The following is a 25,175-nucleotide window of genomic DNA, read 5'->3' on the forward strand; positions in this document are numbered from 1 at the left end:
GTCATTAGTTAATAACGAAATCCTTAAATGACACAAGCGGTCTCAAAACCTAGAATATTAACCATGGTTAAACTACAAAAAAGCAGCCATTTCAACGTTTTGCAAATTGTATCAACATTTAACAAACAAGCTGTCATTATTTCAGACAAATTTCAATGTTGATTTTTAGACATTTTATTGCTTTTGCAACCGTTTAACTGTTTTATTAACGTTGTTTTAACGTTAAAACAAGAACTGACGCTATTTCAACCATATATATATATATATCTATATCTATATATATATCTATATCTATATATATATCTATATATATATCTATATATATATCTATATATATATCTATATATATATCTATATATATATCTATATATATCTCTATATATATCTCTATATATATCTCTATATATATCTCTATATATATCTCTATATATATCTCTATATATATCTCTATATATATCTCTATATATATCTCTATATATATCTCTATATATATCTCTATATATCTCTATATATATATCTATATATATATCTATATATATATCTATATATATATCTATATATATATATCTATATATATATCTATATATATATCTATATATATATCTATATATATATATCTATATATATATCTATATATATATATAGAACGTTGGTCATATATCTGCTGGTATAGTTTAAATATGGTTTTATGAAATGGTGTGCCAAAGAAGATGGTTACTATCTGTACTATAATACAAAATTACTGTTTGTTGAGGTATTATGGCACCAAAATGGCTAATTTAACCAGTAATTGCTACTTTGAACTGTTAACCGTAGTTAACCACCACTGTCGTCAAATATATGCATTAAGACACGACACAGATTGTGGTAAATGAGATGCTATCTATTATTTCCAAAAAGAATTGTGGTATTTTGGCGGAAACTGGTTACCATAGTAACTTTGTAACGTGAGGGGGATTTTTACGCCGTATCTGACCTTGAAAATGGCTAGTTATTATTTAAACTGAAAGATTGTGTTTCTTTAAATTCAACTGTATTGTGTTAAAACCTTGTTCCCGCGCACCAGTTACATTATCGCCGTTTTCAAACGAGGTCGCGAGCGCGCGCACGCCGTCCGCGTTCACTTTCCGAGTGTTTGCAGTCTGTCAAATGGCGTGACGTCACGGCTGGTGTAAATTTAACTTTACAGTAGCTTTCAACGAGCGCGCGGGACTCTATGTGATCGCGAAACATGGCATAACGCGTCACACATCGACAAACTCTAAGAAACGACATCAAAGTCTCAACTTTTAACAACTTGAGAGGTTTTGGAGCGCGTGTTCCGGGTTTTAAGCTGACACCGTCTCTCTGTTCTGTCAGCCCAAGAGAGTCGCTTTCAAAAAGTTGGAGCGTTGCAGTCGCGTGTGCGCACGCATGGGCTTGTTTGTGTAAACATACATGTAGTGTAGTTTTGGAGTCGAACCGGAGGAAGTGGAGCGGACCTCTCTGATGCCATGGCAAACTACAGTGAGGAACTGGACTTCAGGCTGATTTTCGGGGAGAGCGCTCATCAGCAGCCCTCGCTGGCCCACACGGGTTTGTACAGTAGTACAGTAATCGCGACGCGATTAAAACGCGCGTGGGTAGTGGGTTGCGTCGAATATATAAATTGTTCGTGTTTGATGTGTTGTATTATGTAAATGAAACACTACTTCCTTGTGTTCCAGCATCAAATGTTTCAGTACTTGTTGTAGTTGTGAAAGGAAAGGAAGGTCAAACCTCAATCATGCGAAACAACTTTATTAAAATGACATCTTTATTGTGCATTTATTATTTTTTGTGTAAAATCTTTTGGAGAATAGACAAACAAAGTCACGTTGTTTTATTGTTTTCATATTATTTGTTATTTTGCGTGTTTTTTGACACTCTAGTCTAAGTGGAAAGTTGTCACTGTACTTCCTATACATGCCGTTTGTTGTTGTTACACTGTAACTACAATACACACTGCAATTCAGTCCTGTTCCTGTTAGGTTTTTACATTTTGTATATTGTTGTTTGGCTAGTTACAAACTCAGGAAGTCACATTTAAAGTTGTTATTGTTGGGCTACATGTCTACCTTAAGTTAGCAGCGCAAAGGTTGTATGTTTGAAATAAGGGGTAACACGAATAACACTGATCAAATGTAAAGCTTGAATGCATCTGTCAAATGCATTTCTATGAAATGTTGACAGCTGAAGTGTTATGATGGCGTACAGATAGTCTTATCATTGTGGTAGCATCTCTAGCTCGTGGATACGAGTGTGTGATATTTATGGTCAGCTACTGTTGCACTTTTGACAGCTGTCAGCATGCTGGCTTGAGTCGTTTTTCTGAATGATCACCATCTTTATAATGGTCAAGTCCATATGCAAAATAAATAACCTCGTGGGACATGGGAACATTTGGCTGTTTTTAGTTATGTTATAGAATACAGGATATACAGTTTAGCTTTAGACTTTACTAGTTGTTCCTGATGACAGGATGAGATGATTTTATTGACATTGAACTACCATCACTTTTTTTAGAAGTTTACTAGAAAACAAAAGTTTTATTCATTTTTTTACCTTTTATTTATTATATTAAACACCAGCCCAATGTTAATGCTTTTCATACTGCGCTTAACCTTGGGTTATCTTCGTTTTAAATCCCGCTTTTAACCCTAGGTTAAGGATGGTTTCACACTTGTAATTTAGAAGTGGGGCTATCCCTAAAATTAACCTAGGGTTATGAAACCCTGCCCCCTAACCAGGGTTATCCTTGCTTTTGCAGGGATTGTGGTACCAAGCGCATGCATTGTGAAGTGAAGCAGAGTTAGAATGTTATGACTCGATGTTAGCAACAGTTAGCCAATCAGAAACTGAGTATCACATGCTTCTGAAAACACCTGAATTGCAGTAAAAATTACATCCCAGGATACTTAAAGAGTAACTAAACCCTAAACCAACTTATTTTAGTTAATGATCTGTAAGAATGATGCTTTATCAGTGCTGTTCATTGATTTTAGTAAGTTTTTTGACATTTGGATATAAAGTGTTCCAATACTACAAAATATATATTGTATATATTTTTCAACCCGGGGAGGCAGTCTTCTTTGGCTTAACTCAGCACTCTCTTCTATACGTTACATTAGTAATATGCTCGCTTACAATGTTGATTCATAGCCGCAGCAAATTATGTTATGCTATCTGTCGATTTTCTGTGCTTTTCACTGCTTCTATTAATGTAAAGCTGCTTTGAAACAATTACCAATTGTGAAAAGCGCTATATAAATAAAATTGAATTGAATTGAATTAAATATATGGTGTTAAAACGTCTGAGTGCTGCCCCCTTCAGGTTGAACTGTTTCTACTGCAGTTACATTTTTCTATTGGATGTTGTTGGGTCCAAAAAATACCTCGTGAAGTAAGCAGGTTCAAGCTCACCTCGCCCTTGTTACGATCTCACCACACACTTAGTTTGTCCCCTCCATCTCTGTTGGGATCTGCCCACTTTTCTTGCATTTTTCAAATATTGCCAGTGGGTGGAGTCAGGCTTTGACCATGGTTTTAGTTACGCTTTAAAACAGCCAAGAGAGATTTACGTTGCGATCTGTTCGGTCACTGACGCTGAAGTCAGAAAGCAGCAGTTATTTAAATGCACTCTAAGCGAATCTGTGACATCACTTCTTGTTGACGTTCGAAGTGTTGTCAAACAAAGCGGAGCGTAGCTAACTCCTCCCCTCCCCCTCCCTTCCGTGCTTTCTGAAAAAGTAATGATACTGCCACTCCCAAATCCTTCTTGTCGTTTATTGGCTGGAACACTTTGTTATGTTTCGTGGTGGTAGGTTTGACCACTTTGGTTTTGTTTCAGTTTGCGAAGCCTGCGCTGCCTACAGAGACCGCGTTTTACAGTGTGTTCAGGGGACAGGCAGCTAGCAAATAGTGAGGAGATGTTTACTGTATGAAACAAAAAATGTTTTATGGCCTAAAACGCGGGAATTCGCTTAGAGCACCTTTAAAGCAGCAGTGCGCAGTTTTAATTCAGACAATTAATTGTCGCCTTTAGTCCAATTGTGACTGTTGACATTGTAGATATGCAAATCATTAACCTAGGGTTTTGAAAGATGTCAAATTATGAATACCCAGGGTTTTTCTCTTAACCCCTGGTTATGTATGAACAACAGTGTGAAATGTGAAACTGGTAACCCAGGATTCCATTAACCCAGGTTTAGAATAACCCAGTGTTAACTATTTCAAGTGTGAAAAGCCCAATTGTTTTAGGTTATACAGGCTTGCGTAGAATAATAGCAAATGCAATTTAATACAATACATTTAATACATTTAATACAATAGTAATGCATTCCAAAAACCCTATAGGAAGTACATGTTGTTAAAGGGATAGTTCCCCATTAATGAAAATTCTGTCATCTTTTACTCACCCTAATGTTGTTACAAATTTGTATACATTTAGTTGTTCTGATGAACACAAAGATATTTTGAGAAATGTTTGTAACCGAACCATTTGTGAACCCCATTTACTTCCATAGTATTCTTTTTCCTACAATGGAAGAGAATGGGGTCCACGAACGGTTTGGTTACAAACATTTCTCAAAATATCTTTGTGTTCATCAGAATAACAAAATGTATACAGGTTTGTAACAACGTAAGGGTGAGTAAATTATGAAATAATTTTAATTTTTGGGTGAACTATCCCTTGAATCATTATTATTCTGTACTTAAATGTGTTATTACACTGTAACAAGGACACTGTAAAAAATAAGGGTAACCAAGAAGTGTTACCTGCAGTATACTGCAAATGTGCATTCACATTTGATTGCTCATTGAAATCCCCACAATTTCTAATCTAAAATATTGATTGTCAATCATTTATACTTTGTAATCCTCAAGATAATTGAAACAAAGTGGGTTGTAAATTCTGTTTCATGCTTGCTTTGTGTACTGATGTCCATGCTATTGCATCATCTTCTAATTTTAAAACACCCTTCTTATTTGGTTGATACCCTAGAATCCAGATTGGATAATGATGGCAACCGTTACCCCCTTTTTGCTGCCGGCCCTGACTATCCCATAGGACAACAGGACAGCTGTACAGCTCAGCCTAATGTCATCCCCCATGCCGGTTATATTCAACCCATGGAGTCCCCCAGCAGGATATTTGACTGTCCTAGCATTCAGATCACCTCAATCCCAGCCAACTACCACCAAGACCTCGGTGCCCAACAGTTGGACCAACTAGCAGGTGCTTGCGGGGAAGATGGTGCTTCATCTCTATCAAGGGACCAGCTATTCCTCCCACTAGATCAGTCCTTCAGGGACACATTGTGTCCCAGCCCCTGCAGTAGCTTGTCTTCCCGTAGCTGGCTGTCTGACGCCTCGTCCTGTGAATCGTTCTCGCACATCTACGACGACGTAGAGGCAGAGCTAAATGAGGCGGCAGCTAGAGTTCGTCTGGCTTCTCCTTTTATGTCACCTCAGGGGTCTCCTCTTCCGTCCCCCCTCACTTCTCCCCAGGCATCTCCTCAAGTGTCCCCACTTGGCTCCCCTTTTGGTTCACCAAGCTACGCGACTGCATATGGTGAAGACCCTTGGTACCGTTTTCAAAACCAGCAACAGCAGCACTTGCAATATCAATACGCCCAATCACTGTCACCCTATCAGTCTCCACGCACAAGTGTCACAGAGGAAACATGGCTCAGTCCCCGTCCCCATTCCTCATCCTCGCGGCATTCCTCTCGGTCAAACTCGCCGTGTGGGAAAAGGCGTCATTCCAGCGCAGAGGTCTTCCCTGGTTCGACATCCCCTCACCTTTCCCCCAACGCCACACCCTCTCATTCACCGAGGGGGAGCGTCACTGAGGAGACGTGGATGGGAGGTGGGACATTTCCCCCCAACCAGACTTTTCCATTGGATGTAGACATCCCATCTAAAACAAGGAGAACGTATCAGACCAACCACAACCAGGAGCAAGTGTCTCTGCTGCTTGGTCAACAGGATTCTGGTCTTCCAGACCAAGGTCTAGCGATGTCTCTCCCAACTTTGAAGAAAGAGGAAATAATGGAACATTTCTTAGCGGTCCCAAGGCAGTTCCCTTGGGCTAAACCCAAGCAAGTCAGCACTCCTTTATACAGGTAAATAACTTTTTTCCAAGGTAAATGTAAGTGAGTTGCGTAATACAGTGTTTTGCTCAGAGCCATGTCATTTTTTATCCCGTGTATGTTAGCATAAGTAGATAGTAGATAGCATAAAAACAAAGGTCACGTTTAATATAGTTCGAATGGTGTCTCTTATCTGCTCAGGTCCACGTCCTTACCTCCATTGGATTGCCCACTTCCCAGTCAGTTCGGTCAGTTTGAGCTCAAGATGGAGATTCAACCGAGGCCTCACCACAGAGCCCATTATGAGACGGAGGGCAGTCGTGGGGCCATTAAGTCAGAATGTGGAAGACACCCTGTCGTAAAGGTCAGATTTTATTCCAGATCTCAGATCAACTTTCTATAAATGTTCCCTTGTAAAGTGACTATTATTTGTTTTAGGCTTTGGCACTGCTTTCTATGTACTTGTAATGTTTAGAGTCAACTGTGGCGTTTATAAGTTGACTTTCTGATAAGTGTATTATACACTGTGGTTTAGTGACATTTTTATTACTTTGCTTGTGGCCAGCATGTCAACGTTTGGCTTAACCATTTGGATCAGGGCACCCTCAGCACTATTGTTTCTTCATACAATGGGTGAAGGAGGTGTATTTTGTAGAAGTTTTTTCCATTTTCCATTTGGTGACACTACTAGTGGTTACCGGTTTTAACTTCAAATGCCTGTGCTGTTAAATTGGATGTGCTGTTATATAGGTTGAAAACTATAAACATGTTGACAGTGTAACTTGAAGCTGCTCAGCAAGATAGTCTTCAGGCTGTTAGGAGACTGTTAGCTTAGTTATTCGAGCATTGCATTAGCAGCGCAAGGCCGTGCATTTGATACCCAGACACTGACTTATTCGGACAACAGGAAATCATGATTTTCAGCTATTTAAAGTCGCCATGAAACAGAAGTAGCAGTTATTTTATTTAAGTCTTATTTTTCCTGTGGTGACATATATCTGAGTGAAACAGCTTTTGAAATGAAAAAAAAAGGTAGGTCTGGACTTGAATTTGTCCATCGAGAACTGATTGGATCATTTGAAGTTAAGTCATTTTGCTAATTGCTAATCATTATGATCTTTTCCCGGACCCCTCCCACCTGCCATACCAAATGAGAGTAAAGAGAGATCGTTTCTGGGGGGCTAACCCAGGCAACGATGTTGGTTATTAGACAAGCCCCTTACTGCTGATTGGCTACAAGTGTGTTTTGGTACTCGGCCTGAGTCCCTTTTACAAAATGTTTCTCAACAATCATGCACCCCGACTTTAAGGTATTCAGCCAATCACAATGCATTGAATAACTGGCCAATCGGAGCAGGCTGTGCTTTTCAGAACAATGAGCTTTGTACAAAATCAATGTGTTTCATGGAGGCAGGGCATAGAGGAGCAACAATAATGTACACTATGTGGAAAATAATGCGTTTTTTGATTCATAAACCATGCAAACACCAAATATGCAAAATAATGTTGTTTTTGGCAATGTAATAGGTGCTCTTTAAACGTGTTTAAAGTATTAAACCACTCGGGTTTGTGAAATGTTTCCTGACCTACTACTATAGGTGTCAGCGGGTTATGTGGTTGGGTGGGCAATGGTTGTGTTGTTATTGCTCAAACCTTTCGCTGCCAGGTGAATACAAATATAAGTCAGCAGTATAATGACTACAGTGTATTTTATTGATAATAGTTAATAATTGAAGAATAACATCCATTATTAGCTACGTTCCAGTGTTGTTGTTTTTTTAGTCACATGGCACACAGATTGCATTGTGCACGTAGAGGTTTGTCAGAGTTCAGTGAACTCACGCAGCGGTTGCTTTCATTGTTCTGGTAAATTGAGAATGACTTCCAAACCCCAGGGTGTGTTTCTTGTATGGCATCTGCTCTGTACTTATTTTTACCCGATTATTATGAGAGATAAATCTATTTGATATTATATGATCAGAACCTGGATTCTTCAATGCGTATCAACCCGGCTTATGGACAGAACAAGAGACACAGACAGCTTGTGGTATTTTTAACATAGTGCAATGGTTAAAGCTAATGTTACACATGTTGGTTTGTTTACCCTAGTTACCCACAACACAAAATGGGTAACCATTTCTGCCATCTGAGGAACAGGTGGGCTGAACTCTCAGAAACAATCACATGCAAAACTAGCAAAGGCTTAAAAAAGCCATAAATGTAAATAAGTGCCTTTAAAAGCATAATGGTTTAAAGATTTGACAGATAGACAGATGGATGGATAGATAGATAGATAGATAGATAGATAGATAGATAGATAGATAGATAGATAGATAGATAGATAGATAGATAGATGGATGGATGGATGGATGGATGGATGGATGGATGGATGGATGGATGGATGGATGGATGGATGGATGGATGGATGGATGGATGGATGGATACATAGATAGATAGATGAATTGATAGATTGATGGATAGCTGGTTTGATGGATTGACGAATAGATAGATGGATGGATGGACGGATGGATGGATGAATAGATGGATTGATTGATTGATTGATTGATTGATTGATTGATAGATGGATTGATTGATTGATTGATTGATTGATTGGTAGATGCATTGATTGATAGATGGATTGATGTATTGATAAATAGTTGGATTGATGGATAGATAGATAGATAGATAGATAGATAGATAGATAGATAGATAGATAGATAGATAGATAGATAGATAGATAGATAGATAGATGGATAGATAGACGGATCGATGGATTGATAGTTGGGTTAATAGATAGATAGATAGATGGATGGATGGATGGATGGACGGGTTGATGGATTGATGGATAGCTAGATAGCTAGCTAGCTAGATAGATAGATAGATAGATAGATAGATAGATAGATAGATAGATAGATAGATAGATAGATAGATAGATGATTGTTGAATTGATAGATTGATGGATAGTTGGTTTGATGGATTGACGAATAGATAGATGGATGGATGGACGGATGGATGGATGAATAGATAGATAGTTGGATTGATAGATAGATAGATAGATAGATAGATAGATAGATAGATAGATAGATAGATAGATAGATAGATAGATAGATAGATAGATAGATAGATAGATAGATAGATAGATAGATAGATAGATGGATGGATGGATTGATAGATTGATAGATTGATGGATAGATAGTTGGATTGATGGATAGATGGATGGATAGATAGATGGATTGATGGATAGATAGTTGGATTTATAGATAGATAGATAGATAGATAGATAGATAGATAGATAGATAGATAGATAGATAGATAGATAGATAGATAGATAGATAGATAGATAGATAGATAGATAGATAGATAGTTGGATGGAGGGATAGATTGATAGATGGCTGGATAGATAGTTGGATTGATGGATAGATAGATGGATTGATGGATAGCTAGATGGATAGATAGATGGATTGATGGATAGATAGTTGGATTGATAGATGGAAGGATGGATGGATAGTTGGATTGATGGATAGATAGATAAATGGATCGATGGATAGATAGATAGATAGATAGATAGATAGATAGATAGATAGATAGATAGATAGATAGATAGATAGATAGATAGATAGATAGATAGATAGATAGATAGATAGTTGGATGGAGGGATAGATTGATAGATGTCTGGATAGATAGTTGGATTGATGGATAGATGGATGGATGGATAGTTGGATTGATGGATAGATAGATAGATGGATCGATGGATAGATAGATAGATAGATAGATAGATAGATAGATAGATAGATAGATAGATAGATAGATAGATAGATAGATAGATAGATAGATAGATAGATAGATAGATAGATAGATAGTTGGATGGAGGGATAGATTGATAGATGTCTGGATAGATAGTTGGATTGATGGATAGATAGATGGATGGATGGATGGATAGTTGGATTGATGGATAGATAGTTGGATAGATAGATAGATAGATAGATAGATAGATAGATAGATAGATAGATAGATAGATAGATAGATAGATAGATAGATAGATAGATAGATAGATAGATAGATAGATAGATAGATAGTATTATCTAAATAGATAGATAGATAGATGGATGGATGGATGGATGGATGGATGGATGGATGGATGGGTGGATGGACGGACGGACAGATAGATAGTTGGATTGATGGATAGATTGATGGACAGGTGGAGGGATTGACAGACAGGCAGAAATATATATATATATATAGCAAATTTTGGATGTTTATTCATATAATTTGTTCTTACACCTACAGCTCATTGGCTACAATGAGAAAGCAGTGACCCTCCAGATGTTCATTGGGACAGCAGACGAGCGGTACATCAGGCCACACATATTCTATCAGGTGCACAGGATTACTGGTAAAACTGTAGCAACACCCAGTCAGGAGACAATGTTCAGCGGTACCAAAGTTTTGGAAATACCTCTCCTCCCTGAAAACAACATGTGTGCCAGGTACCCATCTGAGTCACCACTGATTTACATGAACCAGCCCTGCTCCAATCAGAGAGAATGGGTTTTTGCATAAATGATGTATTCACATGGCCGACTATTCAGCTTTTAGATACAATAAGATGATGGCCGCAGACTGACTTCCAATCGATCAAGCAACCAATAATATGTAGCCCTGTCTGTGTAATCCATCTTAAAGTCTCATAATCTAATGACCAGATCACTGGTTTCAATATTTGACATGATCGTACTCGGTCAATATTAAAGATATCAAGGTTATATTTTCACTGAATGTTCTATGGTGTGCAATATTTTTAGCTGGAACAAATAAGTAGATTTGTAAAATCTATTATTTCTCTTTTTATTTACTCTCCCTAAAAGTAATTTTATTGAACAGAATGATGATAAAATGAATTTCTTTGGCAGCATTGACTGTGCCGGAATCCTAAAGCTACGGAATTCCGACATCGAGTTGCGGAAGGGGGAAACTGACATCGGACGTAAAAACACGCGAGTGCGTGCCGTATTCCGTGTCCATATCCCACAGCACAATGGAAAGGTGCTCTCACTGCAGGTGGCATCTGTACCCATCGAATGCTGTGAGTCCATTAAGTCAGACGCCATACATTTTGATGGTGGTTGTGGCTCGTATGAGAGGCAGGGGAAGAAACATTGTAGAAAGCATTTCACTGTGACTAATGTAAACAATGTTTTCCCAAGATTTATTGTGTATGAGCAAAAGTTGTCAGACACCTATATTGTTTTTAAATGGACGAGATTTTATAGGAAAACGTTGATGAATGATTTATCACCAATTGTTTTTCTCCATTCACCAGCTCAACGCTTAGCTCAGGAACTTCCCCAGGTAGAAAGCTTTAATCCCACCTGTGGTTCTGTAACTGGAGGAGAAGAAATGCTCATCACAGGCCCAAACATCAACCAAGACTCAATAGTCATCTTCTTAGAAAAGAGCACAGGTACGTAATGTTTAATACATGAGATTCATATCTGCACTATTAATTCAAGCTATTTAAATGAATTGTTTTACAAAACATTACGGGTCACTTCTGGGATATGATAACAAAGATTTTTCCATCGGTCCTTTTCCATTCCAGATGGTAAAACACAATGGGAGGTTGATGTGAAAGCTATACAAGAAAAGAGTAATAATGTAAGCATATTATGTTATAAACTTTAGCAAGAACTTCAAATACATACAGTAGCTTTTGGTAAGTGCATTTGCTATAGAGATTTTTCAACATGTGCACGACTGTTTTTATGTGTTCCCATTCCTGATTAGACAAGCATTGTGGTGAAGATTCCTCCGTATTACAAGAAACCCACAGCTTCCTCCACCCAGGTGCTGTTCTATGTTAGCAATGGAAAGAGGAAGAGAAGTTCATCACAGTTCTTCACTTATCTATCAGGTATTCGTCCTCATTAGCAGAGCTGGTTAATTTTGTGTTTAATACTGGTTTAGACTAGGCATAGGCTGGTTACCGATTTCAAGGTATACTGAGGTTTTAAAACCACTAAAATGTTCTGTGATACCGTCTCCAAGGTATGAGCTGTGTTTATAAAATTCATTAAATCATTAAGTCATGTGATTGATTTGATCTTTACGTTTAATATACATTACGAAATTATTATATATTTTTTGAAAGCATATTTCAATTTAAAGGCTTACCTGGCATTTGAAAATAACACATTTTAGTGTTGCAATGGCAATACCGCAACACAGCGAAACCGTGGTATTTTTGCTAAAGGTTATCATAACGCCAGAATCTTGTACCGGCCCATGCCTAGTTTAGACCCACCCACTTAGTCAAGAAGAAACAATCAACTACCGTTTTAAATAACTAACTATACACAGCTCATTTAGTTTTTACATTAGGGGGCTGGGTATCTAATATTGATAGTTGTATAATAATACTGTATTATTAGGATGTACGCACCAAACATGAATTCAATGATTTGATTACATACAAAGTCATGCAAAGACTAGTGCTGGTCAAAGATTAATCGCGATTAATCGCATACAAAATAAAAGTGATTTTTTTTCCGCATAATATATGAGTGTGTGCTGTGTGTAATAAAAATTATATATAAATAAAATAATTCTGAAATTAATATATGAATGTGTGTGTGGTTAAATATACTTATTACACGGCTCTCTGGAATGCTTGATTCTGATTGGTCAGTTGAGACATTTGCAGGTTCGTTCTTTTCAAATAATAACCGCTCCAAAGTAATAACGCATAGCCGGTACTACTTGTACGAGTAAAATCGCTCCGCGCCAATAAAGATCAATAAAGATTACTGTTTGGCGCCATCTTGTGACAAACACTGGACAACCACGACAAGACACAGACAGCTACTGAGACTGAACTTGACAAAATAGAGCATGACAGCTACGAAGCCAACACACAAAAAAATACAGAATGGGGATTAAAACTTCTCAAAGACTGGCTAAAAGAGAAAAAATGGAGACAGACAAGTATGAAGCAGAGGATCTTAATAAGGTATTACGATCATTTTATGCATCTGTGCAAAGTTTCGCGGAAGGATAAAAATGTTAATTTAAAACAAATATGCCAATAAAATGTTTCAAATTCATATTCATGTCCAGTTTTTTTTCTTATGTGGCAAGTAGCCGTGTAATAAGCGGGATAATGTAGAGGCAGCCGGTAGTTATTGGGAAATAAGCCCCTTCAGTGTGATACAAGACCCTCCGCTTCGCGTCAGGTCCTGATCACACTGTCGGGGCTTATTTCCCGATAACTACCGGCTGCCTCTACATTATCCCTTACATAATAATTTGACACAGTACACGCACATATATTATGCAAAAAAATCTATGTGTTTAATCGCGATTAATCTTTGCCCAGCACTAGCAAAGACGCTAATAAACGCAAAGACGTGCAGGTGGCGAGATTGCTGCGAAAACACACGCTATTCCCCTCAAACGCATCTTCGCACAAGTTGAACATTTTCAACTTAAGTGAAAAATTTGCATGACACAAAGTTAAATCCCACGAGCAAAATCTAGAGCGAGGAACGTGTTTCTTCGTGTTTGGGTTGTACACAGCATAATAGGATTAAAGGTGGGGTACATAATCTCTGAAAGCCAATGTTGACATTTGAAATTTCCTAAACAAACACACTTCTAACCCCAATAGAATCTAGACCTTTTTTGATAGACCCGCTCCACAAATACGCAACACAGGCAACGATGTCGGTTAGTAGACACGCCCCTTACTGCTGGTTGGCCACAAGTGTAGTTTGGTACCTGCCTTTCACTTCCCAAAGTATTAATTCCATGAAATGTCCGTTAGAGAGGAAAGATTTTTAGCAGTTTTGGAAAGTCTGGAATTTTGTACTCAGTATTGAGTGTATTGAAGAACTGGTGTGACCATTTCTTTATTTCTTACTACATGAAGTAGTGGCCTAAAATATTTTATTAAAGATGCATTATGCTGCATTGGTGTGTTTGAAGTACAAACCGAAGCACAGATATTGAATATAACAGGATTAAGCGCTGCTATTGTCAGGAGAGAGGTCAAAGATTAAATTGCAGGCTCAACAATGTTTATTGAATAGACGAAGAAAATCTCAGTTCTGGAATGCGGAAACCTAACAAAGTGGGCCAAGGAGCAGGGTTGCACAGAAGCGAGCCTAAGCCGAGAGGTTGCAACCGGCAAAGAGGGTCGAAGGGCATGGCGCCAGGCAGAAAGGGTTACTAAGTAGAGCAACAGGGCGGCCAGGCAGGCAGGCGGGATGGAAAAAGTCGCAGAAGGGACAGCCGATGCGAAGCTAGGCACAGAGAGAGAGTAAAAGAGCACAGGCTGGGGCAGATGACAGCAGGACTCAATCTGCAGAGAACTGAGAGGAGGCAGTAGGGAAAAGAACAGAAAGTGCTTTGGAGCCTAACAAAATAGACACGGAAAAACTGAACTAGACTAATTGAACTAGACTGGACAAGAGAGGCGATAGTCTACATAAAAAGACTGACAGTCTCGCACAGGACAAGAGAAACACAGCGAATAAATGGCAGAAATAATGAGAGGGGAACAAGGGCAGGTGAATGGAGAAGAACATAATAGGAATGAATGAGATAAGGAGGGGGGAGGACGACACAATGACAGGTGCGCACGTGTCCACATGTCAAATCAAACCAAAGACAAAACATGCATCGTACAAACACGACTGACACATCAGACTATAGGGTGACAATGCAACGCCCAATATGGTTGGTCTGGAAATGAAAGTCAGTTAAAAGAACCAATCATCAACCAACAAAGACTGACGATTCTCTGTGGGAGGGGCTCTATACTAAGCCGTGTGAGGCATAGGGTAACCTGTGCACATGCTCAGTAGCTGAAAGTAGATAGGACATTAGTCTTAGCATGACTAAAAACCTGCCCAGAGGTGTTGCAAATAAGGATTTTGAGTCTCAGCTTTAAAGGGACACAAGGCAGCATTTTTATGTTAATAAATCATCTTCGTAAGTCGGTATATGGTTAAATGACTCATTACATGACGAATGAAGACTCTCTCGCCCGCCCCTACCGTCTGTAGGAAGAATACCTCACTTGCAAGTTCGCTGTATCCGACCCGGTGTCCTTCAGTCTCGTATAGTCTTAGATATAGAACGCATTTACTCCCAGACACTAGGGGGAGCTAGTAGAGAAATAATACTCAGACTTGCCTTGTGTGCCTTTAAGAAGAATTTAAGTCCCATGACTACAAGGTGTAACCAAGTGTTACCAAAAAAAATCAACAAATATTTGTAATTGAAGTTAAAGTTTGCTTTATTATCGATGAGCTTTTTTGCCACAATATTTAATCTAATAAACACCTTAAAGTCGCAATGAAATTGAAATGAAAAACTTTTAATTTGTTTTGGAATATTGTGGTATTTTCTTTACAAATGACTTATCTGCGAGCTTAATTTTTTAAAACAATGCATGTGCCCTCATAATTTTTTTTATCAAAAATGCAAATCTCCTCCTCGAAACGATCTCTTTTTACTTCCGGTCATATGGTATGGCAGGTGGGTGGGCTCCCGGAAAAGATTGCAACGATTAACAAATCGCAACATGACCAAACTTCAAACTAGGGATGTTAACAATTAATTGATCTTCGATTAATTGTCGATAAGAATTAAATCGATAAAACTTAACGTTTGTCGAAAAAGCAAGCACGTGTGTGCGGCGCCTGCGCAAAGCACATACACAGCTGGTAAAAAAAATTAAACAAGCGCGAAGAAGTTAAACTAGCCATGATCACAACGATGCTCGATGCCAAACACACACCTGGGCTTTTTAACCTCATTCAAGACGAGGCTGGCTGCTAACGCAACTACATGGCATCCGTAGTGGATCTGAGAGGGTCCGATGCCGAAAATGCTAACACGTTACTGAAAGCAAAGACCCTCTTCAGGGAAGCCTACAAGATTAGCATAGCAACGCTGCTAACGGTACTATACACAGGGAAGGAAACCAGAAGCCGTTTTTAATAAACAGATTAAAATGTAAAACTTAAAATCTGGCAAGAACTGTTAAATGTAAACTATAACTGACTGTCGTTACACTCTGAACGCCCGCAACATATATCAGTGATCATCATTATTGACTGGCTGAGGAGCTACACGCTCTGTTGTGGGTTTTCTAATGGAAGGTTGAAATCTTCATAACATAAGCATCTTTACTAAAAGTACGCCGCAGGTCTAAAGCTGAGGTAACGGCGGGAAAAGTGCCCTTTGTGTGCTTCTTGGATATAATTACAACAAACGGTGTATCAATGACTCAGAAAGCTAGGTGAACAACTAGAAAAATAACACTTGATGATAATGAAACTTTTATTTTTTCATGGACGCACGGACTTTCATCCGACTGTGCGGAGTGCCCGTTATGAGGCGGAGTTTACTGTGTTTATTAGTCATTATATTTCATTACGATATTTGATTATGATTTTTATATATTTCATTATGATTTTTATCAAAACACCAACTACATTACCCCATTTTACAAACCCACTAGCATGTTATTTAGACAAAATCAAATCGCTTAATTGGCGTGAGGAAGCTGGCACTTTTACCAACCTGATCTCACGAATTTCCATGGCATAGTCACAGAATTTTGTGCTAATTTTTCCGTGGCATTTTCACGGATCTCCGCATTTTTCCGTGGCCCTGCTACGGACTGGTTACTCAACTGTTTTGTCCTATTTTCTTACCATTTTCGCTTCGGTTTAGGGTTAGATTTACATGAAATGACATCCCTACCCAAACCCAACTCTAACCCCAATGCCAGGCGACAATTGTTTAAAGTTTAGAAAATATAAAAGAATAAATCAGAAAAAATAGTATAAACCAATAGTTAAAGTGACATACTAATGCAAACACCAAATCTAACCCTAAACCGAAGCGAAAATTGTTTGAAAATAGGAAAAAGCAGTTGAGTAACCAATCCGTGAGAATGCCACGGAAAAAGACAGTCCATAGCAGGGCCATGGAAAAATGCAGAGATCCGTGAGAATGCCACGGAAAAATTAGCACAAAATTCTGTGACTATCCCACGGAACTTTGTGAGATCATGTTGATTTTTACACACACTTTTATGTCATTGGCTATATGCCACTGCTGTAACTTATTGCACTATTACTGTCAATGATTATTCGATTGATTGATCGTTAATTTAAATGATCATCGAATATGGGAAATTGCATAATTTGACATACCTACTTCAAACGATCCAATCAGTTCTCAATGGACGAATTGAAGTCCAGCCATACCTTATTTTATTTAAGAAGCCGTTTCACTCGGATATACGTCACTACAATAAGACAATCACTACTTGTGTTTCATGGCGACTTTAAATGTTTAGAGTTTTGTCCATTTAACCTGAGGGGCATTAAAAGTAAATATTGTACACATTTTTCCACCCCCAGACATCACTTTTGCACAATACTGTTTGTTATTTCTACCAGCTAAGACCTTCATTTTAGGAATGCTTTAAAATTAATGTGTTGAACATCCTCATTGCAGGAGTGCAAGTGAAGCAGGAGTTTAGTGTGGACACCAATACTCTTGAGGATCATTCTGCCTCCCGCACCAGTGGGGATCAAATTCCGTCCAACCAGGTCCAACCCCTTGAGCAATGGCTGCTGTCCAGAGGATCCGTCTGTGCCCCATCGTCCGCCCATCTCAGTTACTCACCTCAGGATGCTTTGTATCTTAACCTTTCTCATCCGACCGGCAGCACTGGAGCAGACCAACATCCTGTGTTTCACCAACAAACAGTAGACTTGGAGACTTTGTACCAAAAACCTCAACAAAACCTGTCTTACAAAGGACAACCTTGTCTTCCAAGTGGTGGTGGTTCTTTCCAAAACTTTTCAGATCAGGCAAGATCTCAACCAGCCAAAGGTTACCAGGACATGCCTTCAAAACACAGCCGTAATCTCCACAACTTTGGACCCAGCCAGTCTCTGATAACTAACCCAAGTGTCCATGGGTCTGATCTGCCCTCTTTTGATTCGATGCAATTCCCAGAGTCCTCCTCTTCCGAGATGTTGTCTGTTTCTCTTGCTAAAGTGCCTTCTAACTCGACTTCTATCAAGGAAAGCTTGATGGACCCTGATCCCCACAAAGTCCCCACATCACTTAAGGCAGGTGGTAAAAGTGTGTCCACATTTGATTACACATCTTCACAAGGTGAAGAGAGCCTAAACATTAAACAGGAGCCGGAGGATAAAGAGCTGACCTTTCAGACTATTGGACTACAGGATATCACTCTTGATGATGGTAAGTTTCTAAACAAAACTTTTGAGGGAATGTTACAGATTTAAAACAAGTTAAGATTACCATAAACAATTGTCAAAATCATGTTACAGATGTGCACTTTCAGGTCATATAGGGCAAGGCAAGACTTGAATGTGTTAACCAGATGACGAAACAATTTACCAACCTTGTTTGTGTTACGTTATATCCAGTAGTAGAAGCAGGGTCCAAAACGAACACTCTCCAAATGCCAAGTGCAGTTCGGCTTTGTCGAGTCCAGTTGTCCAGTAACCTTACGTAAAGTAATTTTTCATTTTAATGCAAAAAATCGTACATATTGTACCTTTAACCATCAAAATACAGTTTCATGACAAGTAGGAAGTTAATATAGACCGTTTCAGCAGTAACAACATAAACAAGCGGCTGTCGCGGTCCGCACGTATTTTCCGGTAAACTCCGCTAAGAATAAATAACAACAAAGTTATTTTAACGTAGTTTATTTATATAACAAGCAAAAAAAACAACACATAGATTACCTAGGAAACCAAAACATTTGTTATTTTCGACAAGGCATTTGTTCAAGAGATCAGTTTAGCAACTAGTCAGACCATTAAAAAAACGAAACCGGAAGTAAAGTTCGGATCCAGACGTGTATCACGTGCGTCCGATGAAACCGTCTGTAGCTGGGAAATTTCATGAATTATTTGTCTGTGGGATGCAGATTTATTTGTTTTGTTCCTAACGCATTACTTTTTAAACCTGTATTAAGTTCACAAGCGTGTAAAATGTAATAAAATGTATAAAAATGTAATTAACATTTTCACATCAATGTAAAGTCTAACAGTGGTTGTGCTTGTTCATTATCTGTTTACAAGTAATACACATTTTTGTTTGCATCTCATACTGGGTCAGTATCTTACCCCAGACCGCATTAACAAAACGTTTGCTTGCTTTGCGCCATATGCCAGCCAGACTTTTTGTTTACTCCCAAGAAAAACTAGCAGCTGCCACCCCGCGTGTCTGGACGCCTGTTTAGTTTGAACCTAATTTTAGTCTCCAGTCCCGCAGTGCAGTGAGAAAGAGGATACTGGCATTGAATGGAGTGTCACAGAAAGAGCTAAATATACCGTAGAGTCAAATCCTCCGCTAGTGTTACACAGCTGTATTGTGACGGTCTTGAAGAAGATGTATATCATATGGCCTTGACTGAACTTGACCTTTGCTCATGAAGGTGCCCCTTCAATGTGTTCCTTAAAAACATTTAGAACAGAGCTTCTACATTTTTGTTAGCTATTATATCTATTTTTTTAATAGCTGAATATGAGATACATCACATTACACTTATGCATTTAGTAGACGCTTCTATCCAAAGAGACTTAAAAAGTAAAACAACTAAGCGATTCATCTTAGGTACATTGACTTCTTTACTATATGGATATTTAATTTTATCTTAAAATGTATTTAAAAAAAATGTAATTTAAAAATAAAATGTTTTAAAATAAAATAGTTAAATAAAAAGGTTATGATATAAATATACAGAATCTGAAAGAGCTTTTATTTATTTTTATTTATTTTTTCATTTTAAATTTTTCTTGATAAATGAAAGCTCAAGTTTAAATTCAACGTCAAGACACATGATCATAAAATTAAAGAATAAAATCTAAGAATCTAAAGACCAGATTTACTAACAGTTTGCACCAATGCAAATGCCTCTTTTGCCTTTTAAAAACTACAGTCAGGATTTTCTAAGACGCAATGAAAAATTAGCGCTGAAAAGGGTTGGACATAGTTGGTTTTTTGCATATGCATTTGTAGTTTTCCTTTCCAAAGCAAAATTTTTGGGAGTAGAGTATTTAAATGAATCACGCAATGTGATTTACTAACATTTGTGCTCATCAATTTACCAGAATTTGTGCCATTATTTAACGCCCAAAAAGCATGTCTTGAATTGCGTCATTATGGAAATGGAGATTTTTGCTCTTGTTTTTTCCAACCCATCAGCGCTTTTTTTTTAAATTGCGTTCTCACCGTAGACTGTAAAAAATATGGATGTAGTGTCTGTGATGTCACCCATAGGTTTGTGAAGAGCTTTTTTGAAGCCAATAGTTGCCATTTTGGCGGAGCGCCATCGCACATCACTCACGGATAACCAAAGAGGTTAAGAGGAGGAACGTGGGTGAAGCTGAGGTAGCTGGTTGCTGAAACCACACCCACCTAGCTCGACAGTAGTGTCAGTTCACCCATCACTCAAGTCGTGACCACACCCCTAATTATGCAGAACTTTAAAGCTTAAAGAAACACCGCAGAACTTTTTGGCCACTAGGGGGCGCTAGACATGTATTTTTCATGCCTAGCGCCCCTATAGGCCACAAGCGCCGCAGCACTGTCGCGAAGGAAAAGAACTGGCCAACCTTAAAACTTAAAACTAAACCTTTAAAAACTAAACGCTAAACGATCAACATTTTGAGGCATCAGGGAGAAACGCAGTCATGTTACAACTTGCTGATGAGGAACTCGTGGCAGAAGCCATTTCTCAATCTGAAGGTTGCAGCTCCGGATGTCGTATTTCTAAGCTGCATACGTCATCAAGACCGTCTTATTTCAGAATATTAACAATTATAAAGTTGACTATTATACTTAGTTAATTGTAAATTGTTGCAGTATCCTTATGACTTGCAAATGTAATGCTCAGTTTACCTTAAAAACCAGGCTTGATGACATATGCAGCCTGCATATTTGACCTCCGGAGGCTGCAGCCTTTCAATTGAGGAATAACCAGAAGTATTTCCTTGCCTTTTTCGAAAACAAATGTTGCATCGTCCCTCTCTCCCTCGCCACCAGGATTTTCCCCAATGGCGCTCGTTTTTCCTCGCTTTTGTGTGAAAATTGTCGCTCCAAATCCAAGTAAACCGATGTGTTTAGGTCTGCCGCTTTGTAATACGTCACGCGAGTGACAGCGGAACGCAGCAAATGAGGAAGAGAGAAGAGAGAAACGCTCGGATCTGATTGGTGAATGAATTGGGTTTGGTTTTGTGTGAGTTTGAGCAAGTTTGACTGCTATAGCATACTGGATTGTAATGTAAATACCATAGACAGTAAAAGAAAGGTAAATATGTGAACACGTGAATGCAGCATCTAAATACAGGGAACTATATGCAAGATAATCGCCGTCATTTATAAAGAAGATCGCATTTATGTATGAAGCAAGATCGTGAGTTTATATAAAAAATTGCCTTAAAGGAGAATTAAACCCGGGTCGCCCGTGTCATAGGTCCGTGACACTAACACAGTGCCATAGAGTCACATAATAGAATATGCTCTCTACACTCCTTAATAAGCCTCCAGCAAAATTTACGTTAAAAAATAGTGTGGAGGAAGTGACGTATGCCGTAAGCAATCGAATTTTTTCAGTTTTTTTTGTGCTCTGGTTACTACCCAAAACCCTAAGTTTTAAAGTACGAGTAAAAGTGATACAGACCCCGTCAGGCTATGGTTGACATGTCATTCAACCTATTTAAAGTCGATGTATATCACAAGGGTCTTAAAAAATGTATTATGAAGGTTGAAAAATCACATGGTGTCGCTTTAATATAATTTAAACCAATTTGTTAAAAAAAAAAAAAACCTCTCACCAAAAATGTAGCTATATAGACCAAAATCACTTTTTTGTACCAGGCTTATCATTTTCTGCTGTAAAGTTGGCCTTTTTAACATGGGGGTCTATAGGAATTGAGTGACTCTCTTTTGGACTCCTAGGGGTCAGTTGATGAACTGCAGTTTAAGTCACTTTTGTGTTAGCATAGAATTTGTGTATTTTTGTGTACCGGTCCTGCTGTCATCGTGTCTATGTGTTGGAGAGGACAGGTGGAGTGGGCTCCAATACCCCTGTTGAGTGAGTGCTGTTGTCCGCTATCATGTACATTCATTCCCAGAATCTACGTGTTGTCTTTCATATACGCTCAAACAGATTCTTGTCCAAATATTTAAAGCCCACAGTCTGTATGCTCATGAATTCAGTGATGCATTTCATATTGTAAATTTAAACTGTATTAAAGGGGACATATTTAAATCTGACATTTTCCTTTTTTCAAGTGATATAATTGGGTCCCCTGTGCTTATCAATCTAGAAAATGTGAAAAAGGTCAACCCAGTAACTTAGTTTTGGTAAACCATTCTCTGAAAAATAGTTCATTCAGATTCCACCTGTTGTGTGATGTAGTCTTATTACAATAATACCATCCCTTAATCTGCACTATCCAACCACGGCACTGACATTTAGTGCAGAAAGAAAGAGAGATAAAAGTTATTGACAGCACATTAATTATTCAACAAACCACCATCATTGCGATCAGTGTTTGCATTTCATCAGCTCATTTGCATTTCAAAGGACACACCCAAAAAACACAAATTTTTGCTCGCACCTACAAAGTGGCCATTTTAACACGTTATAATAAATTATCTGTGGCGTATTTTGAGTTAAAACTTCACATACGCACTCCGGGCACACCAAATTATTTTAATATGACCCATTTAATAGATTTGTTCGATAGGCATTGGCTTAGGATGTTTACCTTTTTATTGGTGTTGGTTTAAATTTAAACCTTGAAAGCAATACAATGTATAACTACACAGTAATAGTAGTAACTCAGTTTTAGTCTTTGTGGTTTAACACCAACCATGTAAGGTGTTAGGTGTAAAAAGTGATTCTGTGCAAAAGCTCAAACATGCTTTAAGTTGAAGCAATGCACAGGAACATCAATTATTATAAGATAAACTGTATAATGCTGCCCTCAGATGGATTAATAAACTACATGGACAAAAACTTAACATTGCTTTGATCCATTTTTCAGGGACTATAGAGGTTTCTTGCTTTTTGATAGGTCAAATCACTGTAGTATTATATATTCCTATTATTTTGAATGCTATTGTGCACATTGTGAAATATGATTTTTTCATTAAAAATGCCATAATGCAAAGATATTAATAGCTGGTTTTTAATGCATTCAGAGATTTATCAGAAAGACTTTTTATATTTTTGTTTCTTTTTGCAGTAAGTGAGATTATCGTCAGAGATTTGTTCGACACTCCAGATTCAGGGAATGCCAGCAGCATGCCGTAGCTCTACTCTCATGAACGAAAAGGAAAAGTGAATGGAAATTATGCATATGACTTACAAGTACTGCAAATAAAAAATGTGGACTCATTGTTGTAACAACATCCTCGTACTATTTACTGCATCTGAAGAAAGTGTTTTTTTTTTAATTAACGATACCATGTAAAAAGTTTCCATAGAAAAGAGTGCATAAATACTGGTCATATCAAATGTGAATGTAAAATGTTGACCAGCCATAATTTTTTTTCAGTAAGTGCCTTAAAACCTCACTTGCCTTTCAGTGATCCTATTAAAATGTTTCAGTTGTCTTAATTTGGAGTTTTAATGTAATTAAAATTCTTGCAATTTATGATAAAGCAGTTTAGAATAAATGATAAAGAAAACTACACCAGCATGTAGCATATAATGCACACCCAATGTTTCAATCTGCTGAATCTCACTTTAATGAACTGTGATACCTGTTTAACATCTCAATAGATTATATTCTCATAATTTTCATTGCCTGGTCGTTTTTTAAAATGACTTTGTATTTATGAATTTTTACTTAATAGAAGAAATTGGATATTTTGTGTGATATTTTCCTTCAAATGGAACTTTATTTAAATTTCACATGATTAATTTGTATTTTTGATGTAAATAAAACTGTTCAAGGTATGAAAAAACACATTAAAATATTTTTTGCATATATTGTGCATATAAATCGTATTTTAAATCTTCATTGGTGAATATTTGAATATATATATATATATGTATATATATATATATATATTTAAATTCCAAATTTTCATAATTTATAATACAAAATTTGTAAAACTTGTGTTCAAGTCATAGAGTGTAAAAAAGATAGACGTAATGTCCGTGACGTCACCCATAGGTTTCTGAAGATGGTTTTTGAAGCTTAAAGTAGGCGGTGTCTTCCGTCGCCATCTTGGCCGCGCGTCTCCGCCCCTATGGTCTCCGCGCATCAGTCACGGATATCCGAACATGGGTAAAGAGGCGGGACGTTGGTGAAGCTGAGGTGACTGGTTGCTGAAACCACGCCCGCCTAGGTCGCCTCAGTAACAGCAGTGGCTGTTCAACCATCACTCAAGTGGCCACGCCCTTAATTATGCAGAACTTTAAGGCTTAATATAACTTAAACGGATGAGTTAGAAAAGAAATCACACCCCTCACAGTTGTCATGAAGGGCAAATTAGCTATAAAGACCAAAAACACTTTTTGTACCAGGCTGTAAACATATTATTTTCTACTGTAAAGTTGGGCATTTTTAACATAGAGGTCTATGGGAATTGACCCCCTTTTGGAGCCTGCCTCTAGCGGCCAGACGATGAATTGCAGTTTAAATCACTTCCTTATTGGCTTCAAGTACATTTAAAACCATTATTGTGGGTTAAGGGTTCAGACTAATCTATTTTAATATTTCTGGGCAGTTCCCGGACAGGGATTAGTCCTAGACTAAAATAAATGTAAGAGCTGTTCAAAATGAAAACAACTGACATATCTTAAAATACATCAGTGCCCTTTGTTTTGCCTCAAAATGCACGCCAGTAATGTTTTTAGCAAGGCATGTTTGTTAGAACTAGTTATATTTCCTAATTAAACTAAGGCCTAGTCCTGGTTTAAGATGATCCCTGTCCGAGAAACCACCCTTTCATGTTTATGTAAGAAGGCACGACAGGCCC

General features: G+C 37.9%; 1 protein-coding gene across 1 annotated transcript; it reads left to right on the plus strand.

The window, feature by feature from the left end:
* Positions 1-1,047: 1,047 nt before the first annotated feature.
* nfatc3b (nuclear factor of activated T cells 3b) lies at positions 1,048-24,167 on the plus strand. The gene is made up of 10 exons (XM_065291226.2): positions 1,048-1,575; positions 5,024-6,146; positions 6,315-6,477; positions 10,401-10,600; positions 11,024-11,196; positions 11,434-11,574; positions 11,713-11,768; positions 11,898-12,024; positions 17,646-18,404; positions 23,432-24,167. The coding sequence occupies exons 1-10, from the start codon at positions 1,494-1,496 to the stop codon at positions 23,497-23,499; spliced, it is 2,892 nt and encodes a 963-aa protein (XP_065147298.1). The 5' UTR covers positions 1,048-1,493; the 3' UTR covers positions 23,500-24,167.
* The last annotated feature ends 1,008 nt before the right edge of the window (positions 24,168-25,175 follow it).

Source organism: Paramisgurnus dabryanus, chromosome 23 (assembly GCF_030506205.2).
Source record: "Paramisgurnus dabryanus chromosome 23, PD_genome_1.1, whole genome shotgun sequence".
Taxonomy (NCBI): Eukaryota; Metazoa; Chordata; class Actinopteri; order Cypriniformes; family Cobitidae; genus Paramisgurnus; species Paramisgurnus dabryanus.

Excerpts from the sequence above, each read along its gene's own strand:
- nfatc3b (XM_065291226.2), top strand. The coding sequence starts at position 1,494 with ATGGCAAACTACAGTGAGGAACTGGACTTCAGGCTGATTTTCGGGGAG. Across the intron at positions 1,576-5,023 it reads GCCCTCGCTGGCCCACACGG|AATCCAGATTGGATAATGAT; the intron begins GTTTGTACAGTA and ends TTGATACCCTAG. Across the intron at positions 11,769-11,897 it reads TACAAGAAAAGAGTAATAAT|ACAAGCATTGTGGTGAAGAT; the intron begins GTAAGCATATTA and ends ATTCCTGATTAG.